The following is a 13,555-nucleotide window of genomic DNA, read 5'->3' as shown; positions in this document are numbered from 1 at the left end:
TTAAATACTGGTTCTTCTCTGTGACATGAAGTTGACTCTTGTCTGTTCATATTGTAACAATGCCTTTTGAGTGTTACACTACAGTGTTGTGTCAGATTGCAATGACTGAGACAAAGCCCTGTGTTGTTTTTACACTCAACTAGTATTATTCTGATGTTCTCACACGTTGGCCTGCATTTCCTTGTACTGAGTTTTTGTAACCTAGCGTGATTTTTGATCAGTGTTTATCTATTTAGATCGGGATTTCCTAACAGTTGACAGATTAACATCAGTAGACATTCTGGTAGTGTAACAAAGAGATGCTGTTTTAATCCTTTCAGGATTTTTTTCCCTTCAACCTCATATTCAAGTGTGGGCCAATTAACATTTTAACCTGAAGAATGGAGGGAAAAGGACCCTAAGTGTAAGCATATAGAGTCTGAACCTGTGATTAATAATAATAATAATAATAATAATAATAATAATAATAATAATAATAACAACAACAACAACAACAACAACAACTTCAGATTTATTGGAGTTTAACTGAAGGAATTTCTGAGATGGCTAGTTTTTACAGTCTATAAAATAGACCTGTAGTGCGCTTATTTGCAAGATATCAGTCAATAGTATTTGAGAAGTATCTTAGAGCAATCTGCATTACTCAATGCTTTACTCACTCAATTAAAATCAAGAGGTAGCAAAAGCAGCAGTTCAGATCTGAAGGCAATAAAACAGATGTCAATATGAATGTGTGAATTTCTCCATTTTACTATACTTTTAGGCATGTAGCTGATTCTGTTCTCGAGAACCTCTTAACAATAACTGTACAATAAATCTAAATCTACAGATCACTCAAATAAGCCACATAAGTTTATGTTTTTCAGCAATTGTACATGATGCTGCGGCTCAAGAAAATGTAATGGTAAAATGCAACTCATACCTGAACATAAAGGGCATCAATAACATTAACTGTCTTTCCTGCTGAGTGCCCCGTCATCTCCAGCGTCTATCCAGCAGGGTTAGGGTCCATTATGTTTGTACTCTGCAGTTAATATAATGTATAGGTCTATTTCTGTAAGGTTTTGATATAGACTTAAAAAAAGGTGTAATGTTGGGTGGCATAGTGTGATATTCTTATTTATTGAATGCTTTCACTTTTACTCCTGCTGCCCACTGGTAATATTGTCAAGATTTTCTGGCTGTTGTAGTTTTTATCATAAATCTGTGCTTTATTGCAAACAAATGCACATGTTTGAACTCTTTATGTGGCATTCTCCCAGGCTACCTGTATTACCTTAAACAATCCTGTTCAAATGTGTCACAGAACTCATGTCTCGTGTAAACTGTTAATATCATTTGTCTGTCCAGGGTGGTGTGTGTGGGTGGAGATGGGATGTTCAGTGAGATCCTGCATGGTTTGGTCACCAGGACCCAAACAGACAATAGAGTGGACCAGAACCAACCAGATGCTGAGTTGGTGCCGTGTTCTCTACACATAGGGATCATTCCTGCCGGTGAGTTTTGGTCATTATAGAGAGAGATAATGATCTCTGAATATCATATTTAAGGAATTTAACTTTGGTGTTTATCTAGTTTTGTTAAAAGCTTTAAAAGTAATAGTTAGTTTTAGGAAATACGCAATTCGCTTTTTTGCCATAGAGTTAGAGGAGAATATAAGATCGATAACGACACCAATGTTCCAACTAACATAGAAATATGGAGTATAAATGAAAAAGAACAAAAAGAAGATTGATACCACCATTTCTGTACGATAAAATTGAAGCTACAGACAGCAGCCGGTTAGCATAGCTTAGCATTAAGACTGGAAAAATGTGGAAAACAGCTAGCTTGGCTCTATCCAAATGTAACAACAACAGCCAACCAGCACCTCTAAACCTCTCTAATTAACATGTTATGTCTGTTTAATCTACACTAAAGTCAAAGTGTAAAAATGACATGTGTTTTGACGTGGGGTGCTTGGCCATTTCTTGGCCTGGGAGCAGTAACTTCTAAGCTAACCTACTTTAAGCTAACAGGCTGCTGTAGCCTTATATTTAACTGACAAATATGAGAGTGGTACCAATCTTCTCATCGAACTGTTAGCAAGAAAACAAATGAACTATTTTTCAAGCTTTTCATGAAATTAGTGTAACACCAAACTTAAATTGCATCTCAGTAAAGGCTAAAAAAATGACAAATGGAATTGTTTACATGAGAACTCCTTCAAATTATTTAGCATTTCTGTGCTCCTATGGCTGCAAACACCTTGATGTGAATGTATATAAGTCACACAATATTTAGAAAAAGGAAAGAAAATGCACTCAATTATTATTATTACAATTACAAATGTATTAAAGTAAAAAATCTGGCCTAGAATTGCATGCACTTTTTGGCCTGTGTTGTTTTTCTATAAACTACATAAACTTCACAGGTAAACACAACAGTTTGTGGTGTAACTTCTCCAGAATCAGAGAACAAATGCTTCTTTTAAAGCTCACCATTTTGCCTTTACATTCAGTCACATGTAAAAAAAAAAAAATAAAAATTAAAAAGGAAAGAAAGACACCACTTCTTTCCACGATTAGCCTTTGTGGAACATAATGTAATGCTGACATGACATGTTATAATTTGCCTAAAAGGACACATTTATTTTTTCTCAAATGGAAAAACTCTTGCTCACTCTCCTCTCTGCACGTACTCTGACACTGTATACTCAAATACTAACTAGATTGTGTTTTGTCAAGATAAGTGTTGCATGATAAATGTCAAGTCTTTTCTTGAATTGTACAGAAGTGTTGCTAGAGTTTTAAAAAGGCTTAAATGGTCGCTCCTGTATAACAATCCCACTTAACAGAAATGTTATTGATTTTAATTATGAAGAACCACAGCCCTGGGGTTGCGGAGTTACGTAAGAGAATATCTATGGCAACAGGGCTGGGGGTCCCATCAGGGGCCTGAGGAGGGTCAGTCATTCCCAGCGCCATAAATGGAAACGTGCTGTGTGACATTTTGAAATCACTGTAATTTTCATGAGGATAGAAACACAGTACATGGAGACCAATGTGAGGCTCTCTGTTGCCCAGCTTGATTGGAATAGCAGAGGGGTTTAAAAATTGGCTGGGGACACAGTAAATTCTTTTTAGACAACTATGTCTTGGTTGTGTTGACTCAATTGTCCTTGCCATGTTAGTGTGTAAAATATTTTCATATGATTGCATAAAAGGTCAAACATCTTCTCACTACACCTCAGCTCAGATACTTTAAGCCGTCGGTGAAAACTCAGGGCGGCAGGTAGGGCTGAAACGTTTCCTCGAGTAACTTGAATAATTCGATTACTAAAAATCCTTTTTAAGCTTCGTTTAATCAATGTTACCAACGTTGTGTCGCTCACGGTGTTTTCGCACACCGGGCTGACGCTGCTGTCAAAACATGCCATGAAGACTCAACGGCGCAGATTACAAAATGAAGAAAGAGCGTAAATAGTGAGGGGCTGCTGGGGGCTAAAAGAAGAGACAGAGACTGGAGAAGACAACAGAAAGTGTCCAAAGTTTGGAATCAGTTCAAACGTAATTAAAACGAAAACTCTGTACAGTGTGTCTACTGCAAAATCAAACTAGCTTACCACAATAATAGCAAGACGTCAATGCTTCAGCATCTCAACAGAAAACATTGAGTCTTAACTTAATTTATTCCACGAAGCGGACCCGACAAAAGTAAATCACAGAGTCGTATGGACGATGAAACTACACCAAACAACAACTAGCAAAAACAAAGACAAGAAAAGGAAAAACAGCTGATTGTTGCGCACCCCTCTCTCTCACTCTCTCTCTTCACGGAGAAACAGCTGATCAACGATATACTAGCATAAGTGTAACAGAGCTGTGTAGCATTGTAATCAAATATATAAATGAAAATAGGTTGAGTATAACTAATATTTACATATAGGCCTATATACAGATATATACATATATACAGTCTCAGGTTAAAACTTGTAGTTCTGAAAGTTAAGTTGCATAACTTAAGGTAATGTTTATGCATGTTTAATGTATGCCTTCGTTTGAGGTTGTTATTGCATTTCAGAAAAAAAAAACAATGTAATATGACACTTAAATGCACTTAATGTTTAGTTTTTTGAGAGATATTGTAAGCAATGTAGGCAATTAGAATGTAGCTTTTTTTTCCCCGAAAAATTAAACCAAACTTGTATATTATTGCTCTTCAATAAAATAAAAAAAAAAAATAAAAAAGTATTTCTTATCCAATTACTCGATTAATCGATGGCAGGTAGAATACTCGATTACTAAAATAATCGATAGCTGCAGCCCTAGCGGCAGGGATAATAGCTCTCAAGTAGATATACAATAGTTGTTTGAAAGATGTTTTTATATGGTGTGCCATTTAATGCAGGACTGATTGTAGAATTAAAGGTGCTTTGGTTTGCTTACATCAAGAGTTAAACAAACCATCAAATGGCCAAGGCCAACCTCTCGTCAGTGCTTGTAAACTCAGCTACTGATTTTAGCTAGTATGGTCTGAAAATAAATGTCAGTTAACCCAGACACATTGAAAGTAGGTTATTTTAATGAAAGAACTAAAATGATATGTTGTTCAAAGGCCCACTTGTCTAGTTCGAAAGGGTTCACTGCTGTCATAAGTTGCAGTTATAAAGTGCAGTTATAAATACATTCATGTACTGAGGATTCAAATAGCAAAAATATCATTTTTGGGGCAGCACCAAAAAGCATCTACACTCCATTGTTGTCCCTGAGATGAAGATGATTTCACTGCAAAGATGATCTTACTGGCGAGACAGTTTTGGGGAAGATGCAGATAAAAACTGCAGCTTCTCCGCTGAGGATATGCCTTTTGACAGTTTATGCTCTCTCCTCTGAATATGCCAACAGGCTACTGCGGTTGAGTAAAGTAAAAGGAATAAAACATTGAACATCTGAGGACTGAACATCATTGAACATCTGTGTGCGCCACTTAAATCCATTTAAAGTCAGTTGGCTTTTACTGGGTAGCTTTAGAAGAGTCAAATAGCATATGTCACAGGTTTTTTTTATGCTCAGCAAAATAGCAGAGAGTGCAGTGCCGTCAGAAGCAATAGGAAAGTGTTAGGATGTGATTATAAAGCTTGGAGGGGAAGAATCAAAGGCCAGATAAGTGATATTCATAGAAAGCGCAGGAGAAAGCTAGAGAGAGTGCTCATCTTCATACTCATCTGTGTGTCCACTGCCGAATGACGAGCCTGATTCCTCTGTCACGCTTCTGTGAGCCAGCTCAAAACATCACTAGTTAGATCTCACTCTCTTTTCTCCCCCACTCTCTGTCTTTTATCAGTAGCAGTAGGTCCATTTCACCACTTGAAGATGATCAAAGTAGGGCAGATAGGTCTGAAATTAAGCCATGTGGGATAGAGCCTTTATACCTCTCAAGTTGAAATATTTAATATCAAACTCAACAGTTCTCTCAAGGCAGGGGATGCCTCTTATCCCTCATTTGTTGGCTGAAGAGAGCGGATGATAGTCCGGGGCTCTGAGCTATCCTATTAGTTCACTTTATAACTGAAACGTCTCCTTACTTCTGCCTAATAAAATCATTCAACTGAATTCTTCGTACTTGGTTGCTTTGAAAGTTATGTTACTCTACCAAGGACCACATCTTTTATGGCTGGTTTTAATTATGAATAAGAGATGTCCACATCTTATTTACATCATTGCAGCTTTACCTGCCAATAGAGTCTCACAACATGCCTGTACAGTCTGGTCTTATTACTGTAGATATCAACATCTTTTTTTGGGGGGGGGGGCTTTTCCGCCTTTAATTTTTGACAGGACAGCTAGGTGAGAAAGGGGAGAAAGGGGGAAGACATGCAGGAAATCGACACAGGTCGGATTCGAACCCTGGACCTCTGCGTCGAGGCATAAACCTCTCAGTACATGTGCGCCTGCTCTAACCACTGAGTGTATAGCAACATCTTTGAAGACACATTGTACCTCTAAGAATATTAATGACACTATGCGTTGACTGTTCTTCAGAGTCCAGTAATAGAAAGCACATCTCAAAAAAATCATAATCATATCAATGTGATATTGTATCAGAAGGCATGTGCAAATTTCCCTGGTTGGTCTAACCAAACTCCACTGTTTAATTTTTAGGTTTATAAAGTCATTTCACTAAGATAAAATGATTGAATCAAGCATCTGATTCAATTCCTGTCTACATGACGGTTGACACATCCCTGCAACAACAAACTGGGTTAGGCAACTGGCCAGACCAGAACTGGTGCATGCAAATAATGAAATAAGGAAACTACACTATTTTTATTTCTTTATAAAAAGGGGAAGTATTACTTATCCTGCAAATTTACTAGATGGATTGTTAAACATTTTGTACAGACATTCATGGGTCCTACATGATGAATTGTGATGACTTTGGTGATCCCCTGACTTTACCTTTAGCCCCACCAAGAGGTTCACAATTTGTGGTTTGTAGTGACCTATTGACTATTGATCTGATAATCGTCAGACCACGCATTTAGTTTGTCCAATTCTTTGGTTTATGACCACACTAACGACATTCCCATCAGCCTAGGGTGACCAGACGTCCCCGGTTTCCGGGGACAGTCCCCGGTTTAGACGCCGGTGCCCCAGTGCAGCTCTAGGTCTAGTGACCAAATGTTAGCCAGCTAACACGCTACACTAAGATGGTGAACATGGTAAACATTATAGCAGCTACAAATCAGCATGTTAGCATTGTCATTGTGGGCATGTTAGCATACTGATATTACCGTTTAGTATAGCCTCACAGAGCTGCTAGCATTGCTGAGTCTTTTATGTGTATCCATCCCAGTATGCCAGTAGGTATTTGCAAAAAAAGTTTTCCAGGAAGTGTTATGTACATAGCAGTTATGTGATCTTTCACGTTTTTCTGTTGGCACAACTTCTTGTTTTTGGAAAACTCACACAATCAGGCAGCAGGATGTCTACTAACAATTACTTTTTAATTGCTAACACAGAGACACCAAAGTTAGAAATTAAAATGTCTACACATATTGGCTTTAAATAGTGGAGGTTTACTGTGAAAAACATATTTTTGTATTTACTTTTTAGTGAAAACAGTGTAATAGTTAGTTAATTCTTAAGTTAAAAAGGCATTTTTCACATCACAGTTTCTTTAACATGTCTACACCGGTGCTATAATGGCTGACCATCGACCTGTGTGTCTCTTATTCAACAGGGTCCACTGATTGTATCTGCTATGCCACAGTGGGAACCAACGATCCAGTTACTTCTGCTTTACACATCATCGTGGGTGAGTAAGTAACTGAAAGACTCATAGGACTTACAGAGGACTTACAGCATACAATGTGTCAGGGTGGCATGCTGTTTCAATTTTCTGAGATGCTGCAAGTGTTGTGTAGGAAGCTACCAACAACAAGCGGTTATTACAGTAACTGGTTTTCATTTCATGTCCATGTGTTTGTTGTGGTAACAAAGCAGGGAGTTGCTTTTTACAACTCTACTGGGTGTTTCTTAACAGGTGATTCCCAGCCGATGGATGTGTGTTCAGTTCACCACAATGATGTCTTTCTTAGATACTCAGTCTCATTGCTTGGCTACGGTTTCTATGGTGATGTTCTGACAGACAGCGAGAGGAAGAGATGGCTGGGTCCTGCTAGATATGACCTGTCAGGTATGAGGGCCATCATTTTCTTAACTTGAATGACTCTTCAGGCTAAGCCTACCTACACACTTTAACCTCTTTTCTTTAACCCTTGGCTCACTGACCTATGAGATAACTGACTTCTCACCTGCTTATTTTTAATGTGACGTAACCCGGTTACGGTTAAACTGGTCCTGCTCCGGTTCCAGACTTTGAAGGATTAAAGATAAAAATCTAACACACATTCTTAGACTTGTGGATTTAGTGCAAGCATTTGTGTAGCTCAGTAGTGGGACTCACTAACACCTCTTCCCACTGGGGCTGCACATAAATACTTGCACACATTGTACTGTAACATGCTTTAACAAAGACATCAGCCTTATGATTTAAGTTATGAAACTGAGCTAAATTAAACTGGGGCCAACTGCACAGATGACAATAATTATTTAAAGCATGTATAGAACACGTTCTGAATGTGTATGTAAGAAGAACATAAACCTTTACACAATGCTAAATTATAAATCTCACCTATTCTAAATCCATCTGCTTGTGCACGTACAGGCTAATGTTGACAAAACAAGACCAAGAAACTACAGCGACGGTATTAGCTCTGTGAGGCTGTATTTAGGCACAGTGGTGCTTTGAGATAAATGCTAATGTAATACGAGTTAAACAGTTGCACATTTGTATTCCCAACTTGTATATATTTTAAATTATTTGTTCTTATATTCTATCCTATTATTATTTTATGTATATTGTATCCTATTATTTTATGTATATTCTGTATATGAGTCGTTTGTCTAATATTTTGCTGCTGCAACACTGGAATTTCCCATTTTTTTGGGATCCATCCATCCATCCATCGTTGCAATGACAATGCTAACAACCTAATGCTAAGCAGTTATAATATTTAGCATCAGTTTGCCATCTTCTAATCCATCCAATAGTTGGCATGAAGTGTCAAACCCATGGTGGCACTAGAGCTAAAGTCAGGGAATCGATATAATTCATCCTCCAGGGACCATGACTGTCTGATGACTATAGGCCACCATTAATTCTATTATATTTGTAGAAGTGAGCATGTTTCAAGCACAGAACTGGGTACGCATAGTTTGTAAATGAGGCCCCAGGGCCACCAAATGCAACACAGCTTTTAAATACACACACTGTGTGTTACTTTTACTATAGCCTTATCACCAAACTTTGCTGAAAATACTTACCCAGTTAAACCTACAACAGCCTAGAGAATCACATGACTAGAATTTAAAGAAAGAGAAGAATAGTATTCAAATTAGTTTTGCAGATGTGTCGCTTCAGGAATTTTACTCTTTATTGTCTTGTCAGGTATAATTAAAGATAAATCAAACACAACAAGTAAAACATATTTACATGCATTCTGTGGCCCATACTGTTGTTTTGTTCCAGGGGTAAAAACCTTTCTGAGTCACAACTATTACGAAGGCAGCATCTCTTTCCTCCCCGCTGAGAACAACAAGGGGGACCCCAGGGATAAGCTGCAGTGTCGATCCGGGTAAATAAAGCATCAGAGATATCCATTTCTACAGCTTTCTGGCACTTTTTCACAATGTGCTAACTTATCTGATGCACTTCAATAGTAGCAGTGCATCTGCCAGAGCTTAAATGGGATGGTTTACTTTGTCAGGAAGCCCATCTGATTTATTGTGGACTAAGAGCCCATTCAGTCTTTACCAAAAAAAAAAAGCATTTGTCTAATGCTTTGGTTTTTGAGATGCTGGGCGCAGATATTGTTTGCATTTTTTATGGGGACAGAAAGGGGCTGAAAACCATTAATCTGTAAAATGCCATGTTTCCCGACAACTTACTTACTTTTACCTTTAAAGGAGACATGATGATACCACAAAAGGCTTCTCTGGGTGTAGACTTCTTTGAGCATTTTTGACAAAAGAACTACTAATATTTAAATAGCTAAACACAATACAAGACATTTTAAGCTGGACTGAATTTATTCCCTCCCAATGAGTCATCTAAGCTAGTTAAAACCTTGAATGTCACAGCAGCACTGACGATTTGATGATTGTAAAGCAAGGTTACGCTGATGTTTCAGGTGCCGCATCTGTCAGCACAAGCCCTCATCAAAGGACACACAGTGGGAGATGTCAGAGGAGAAGGAAAAGTCTGATAAAGGTACGGGTACACCAAATGTGTCAGATTTATCACACCGAAAAGCATATTTGTCATCTCTCTGCCTCGTTATTCGCTTGTTTGTCCATTTTGAAACCATTTCTAGACTTCTGAGATGTGTGAAAATGAGTATTTCTAAAGGGTGTCGTTTGAGAGACAATCCCACACTGGCTTTCTTTTCCCTTGAAGTCACACACACAAATCATCAGGTGAGATTTACATTCTGCAGTACCTGGGGTCCGTTTCAGAAAGCAGGTTTAGTGAAAACTCTGAGTTTGTTAACCCTGAGATGAGGGAAACTGTGGGTTTCAGAAAGGGAGGTTAATCAGACCTGAGAGAGAGGGGTAACGCCAGCCCGTTTCAGAAAGCGAGGTAACTTAACCTCAGAGTCAGTTACTATGGTAACTGAGTCTGTGAACCTAACCTGGTCGGGGGCAGGTTTTCTTCAATAAACCTTGAGTTTCTCTCAGCCTCCTCCCTCTGACACAGCGCTCTTTCATTTCCTCATTCATTCATTCATTCATTCAGTCTGTATCAGGCGTATTTTAGCGCAGTTTGTTATCTGCATGAATAAAAAACAGGGTTGGTTTTAGTCTGCCTAACGTTTGTTTTTCTCAAAACATGGCATTTCCTTTTGTCGACGATCCCGTTGATGAAGAAGCTGTATTACTTTGCAGGGAGTTAAACATGCGTCGGGAGATGATATTGAGGCCCCGACTATAGATTAATTTTCATTTCCAGATACTAGCCTTCCTATTTGAGCGGTATCATTTTTTCTTCACAGTCTATCAGTTATGTAGGCTACATAACCTTATCCGTCCTCATATCACTAACGTCACCCATCGTGGACATGCTCTACATCCCAGCACATTATTTGTGTCGCATTACGTTTTTTTGCAAACAGCAGTTTTCTTTGTGACATTGGTGATGCGGAGCATATCAGTAAAGCCACTGTCAGAAGAGTGTGACTCGCTCTGAAACGTGTTTTAAACGTTCTTGTAGTGTTCCCTGGACACAAACCAGTAAGAGCCATTAAAAAGGAGTCCCACAGTATTGCAGGTGAATGATGTGAACCCTTTGAAATAAAAGATTATGAATTATAATTCTGTTAATGATGGTGCTGCAGCCGCAGAATGGGATTAGTAGGCCTAGGACTTTCTCGCCCGCAGGATTGCACCTAAATGAAATAGATTATAGGTTCAATACCATTTCACCAGTAATATTATTCTAAATATATAAATATGATATTAATACACTATATTGGAACTTACGCATTTACTCTTGCAGCAATTTTCTCCCACGCAAATTCTCTCTCTTTTGCAGCAGCCGCTGTGTTGCTTTTTTTAATGAAATATATGTTCAAACTCGCTGTTTGTGCACATGAGTATTTCCGCCGACCAGTTTGTTTGTGGTTGTTACCATGGTGAATCGTAGTATCATGGCTCCGTTCATCCTGCCTTTTTTTTTTAGTGGTGGTGCACGTGCTTAACTCTGAGTGAACCTACTCTACCCAAATCAGCTGTTCTGGAACCGAAAACTCAAGAGTTTCCCATCTCAGGGTAAATCAACTCAGAGATCAGGGTTACACTCAGAGTTTGTTAAACCTCCTTCCTGAAACTGGCCCCTGAGGTGGACTGAGTGTAAATAACAACATCATCTTCCCCTTCTCAAATATTTCCATTTTTAGTTGGGGTTGTTTTTCTCCCGCGGCACGGCAACAATTCTTGATGAGATTCCTGATGAGTTATTGACGAGAAAATATAAACTGATTTTAATGACACTGCACAACACCCCGCCGTGCCCCGCTGGAGACTTTTTTTGCCTATCGATTTCCAAATCTTCAGCATGCACCCCTGCGTCTGCTTGATGAGATTACATGTTCCCTCGTAGAGGCTGGTGTCTGTCCACTCAGCCTCGAGTAGGACAACGTCCCCTCCTGTCCCCTGTCTGTCCCCCTGACCGTGGCACGCACGCACGCACACACACACACACACACACACACACACACACACACACACACACAAACAAACTCTCAACCCACTGACACAGCAGCACAAACCTCCGGAAGCAGATGAAATACTGACTCCTGTGTGTATGCACCGGTGCGTGTTTGTGTGTGTGTAATTGGAGCTTCAAAGATGCAGGGTGTGTTTTTTTTCCTGTCTAATTAGTGTCGTTATATTAAATTTAACATTTTCTCTCTTGACCTGGCTATCTGGGACTTCATATGGAGTGTGTGTATGTTTTTCCTGTGTAAATATGAAAGCGAGCGCAACCTGTTTGCGTGTGATGTGTGACAGACTCCCACTAATCAGGAAAGAATTTGGCTTTGCCAGCTCTGACAGGGGGTTTGTCTCATGCCAGTGCTGCCGTTTGTTTTGCGATTTAGTGTGTTTTTTTCCCCTCCTTTCTGGCGAGGGAAATCTCAGACAACTGCTAAATCAATGAGGCACGACACCCTCGCTCTCTCTCTCTGCAAATGAGCCAGCCTCTCCTCCAAAAGCAAATACTCATTTGGAAACATACTCCTAATGCAGAGCCTACAGTCGGAGTTTCTTTTTTTTTTTTATATTCAGCTTTAATCACTGCTTCCCAATTAGAATATTGTTGTTTTTATGTAGCCTCAGCGGGCTTGTTATCATCGGTTCACGTTATCACCTCTGTAAGTTTGTTTTGCAAAATGAGGGGGGAAAGGTAATGAATCGTTTTGCTTTCCGAGATCACATAATTTTCCCTCTGAGGTTTGGACGTCTGTGATCACTTTTTTTGCAGCTGGTGACAGGCACTGGCGGCCCCCTGTGGGGGATTTTGTGCCTTTGATTTGCCATCATTGCGAACAGTCGCTAATCTCCGAGGAACAGAGCGGTGATTTGTGAAGTGCAACCGTTGCGTCTGTTATTTCAGATTTAGAGGCCACGTGTGCATTCAATCATAAAAGGCAAACTCAAGGTTAATCTAATCAGTCTTTTATCTATACGACTCCCGCTTTAGATATTGTGAAACCTTCCTTGGCCATATTTAATTGCATTTTAAAATGTAAGACAGTCAGCTCTCCTACAAGGGTAACACACATTACTTTCAGCACTAAAGTTTTCATCTTGGCTCAATCATCAGAGTAAAGTTGCTCTGAGAATTCCTGCCAAGACATCTGGATCCTAATGGACCCTCATCAACATCACTGCTGATGTGTAACAAGCTGGGAACTTAACCTTAAGGTCTCATAAAGCAAAATACGCATTTCAAAACCAGATTCCGCTACTGCTGCTAACAGATTATTTGTTTCAGTCGAACATCAGCACTTCTGCAACATCCAAACGTGAGCCTGAAAGGAATTTTTTGTTTATACAGTATGTATCTCTTATCTTACTTGCACAAGTAAGAAACTTAAAGCCGGCAGAATACTACAAACTAAATGTAATGTGGCATGTTTGCAAATGCTGCAGAACTGCAGCTGGCAGTACAGTGTATTCACTGCAGCTCAAGGTCTGCTCATTTAAAATTGTCAATAGCAGATGGAAAGGATTTAGTACTGCAGTAGAACAATACAAAAAGAGTTAAGTAAACCAGAAACAGTCCAGAAAGATGTAAAAACCAATAACACAACCAGGCATTTCTATCAATTGCAGGTGATTGTGTGCTGGGGGGGTTGTAGTTCTGCAGGACTTGATGTTGGTTGGAAACTCAACATTTGGTTCCTTTTGATGATTTACTGTTTGTATTAGTCCCATCTTCAGGTGCATCA

At 39.2% G+C, this 13,555-nt stretch overlaps 1 protein-coding gene across 2 annotated transcripts in view; it reads left to right on the top strand.

Annotated features, from left to right (window-relative positions):
- The window catches only part of cerk (ceramide kinase), a 43,058-nt gene that overhangs the window by 16,484 nt on the left and 13,019 nt on the right, over positions 1-13,555 (top strand). For both annotated transcript variants that reach the window (XM_078281627.1, XM_078281628.1), the window contains 5 exons: positions 1,351-1,496; positions 7,225-7,299; positions 7,528-7,680; positions 9,076-9,181; positions 9,737-9,816. In XM_078281627.1, the coding sequence (XP_078137753.1) occupies positions 1,351-1,496; positions 7,225-7,299; positions 7,528-7,680; positions 9,076-9,181; positions 9,737-9,816 (560 nt within the window). The remainder of the gene's footprint in view (positions 1-1,350; positions 1,497-7,224; positions 7,300-7,527; positions 7,681-9,075; positions 9,182-9,736; positions 9,817-13,555) is intronic.

The sequence above is a fragment of the Sander vitreus genome, chromosome 23 (genome assembly GCF_031162955.1).
Source record: "Sander vitreus isolate 19-12246 chromosome 23, sanVit1, whole genome shotgun sequence".
Taxonomy (NCBI): domain Eukaryota; kingdom Metazoa; phylum Chordata; class Actinopteri; order Perciformes; family Percidae; genus Sander; species Sander vitreus.
This window is presented reverse-complemented; position numbering and strand designations above follow the sequence as displayed.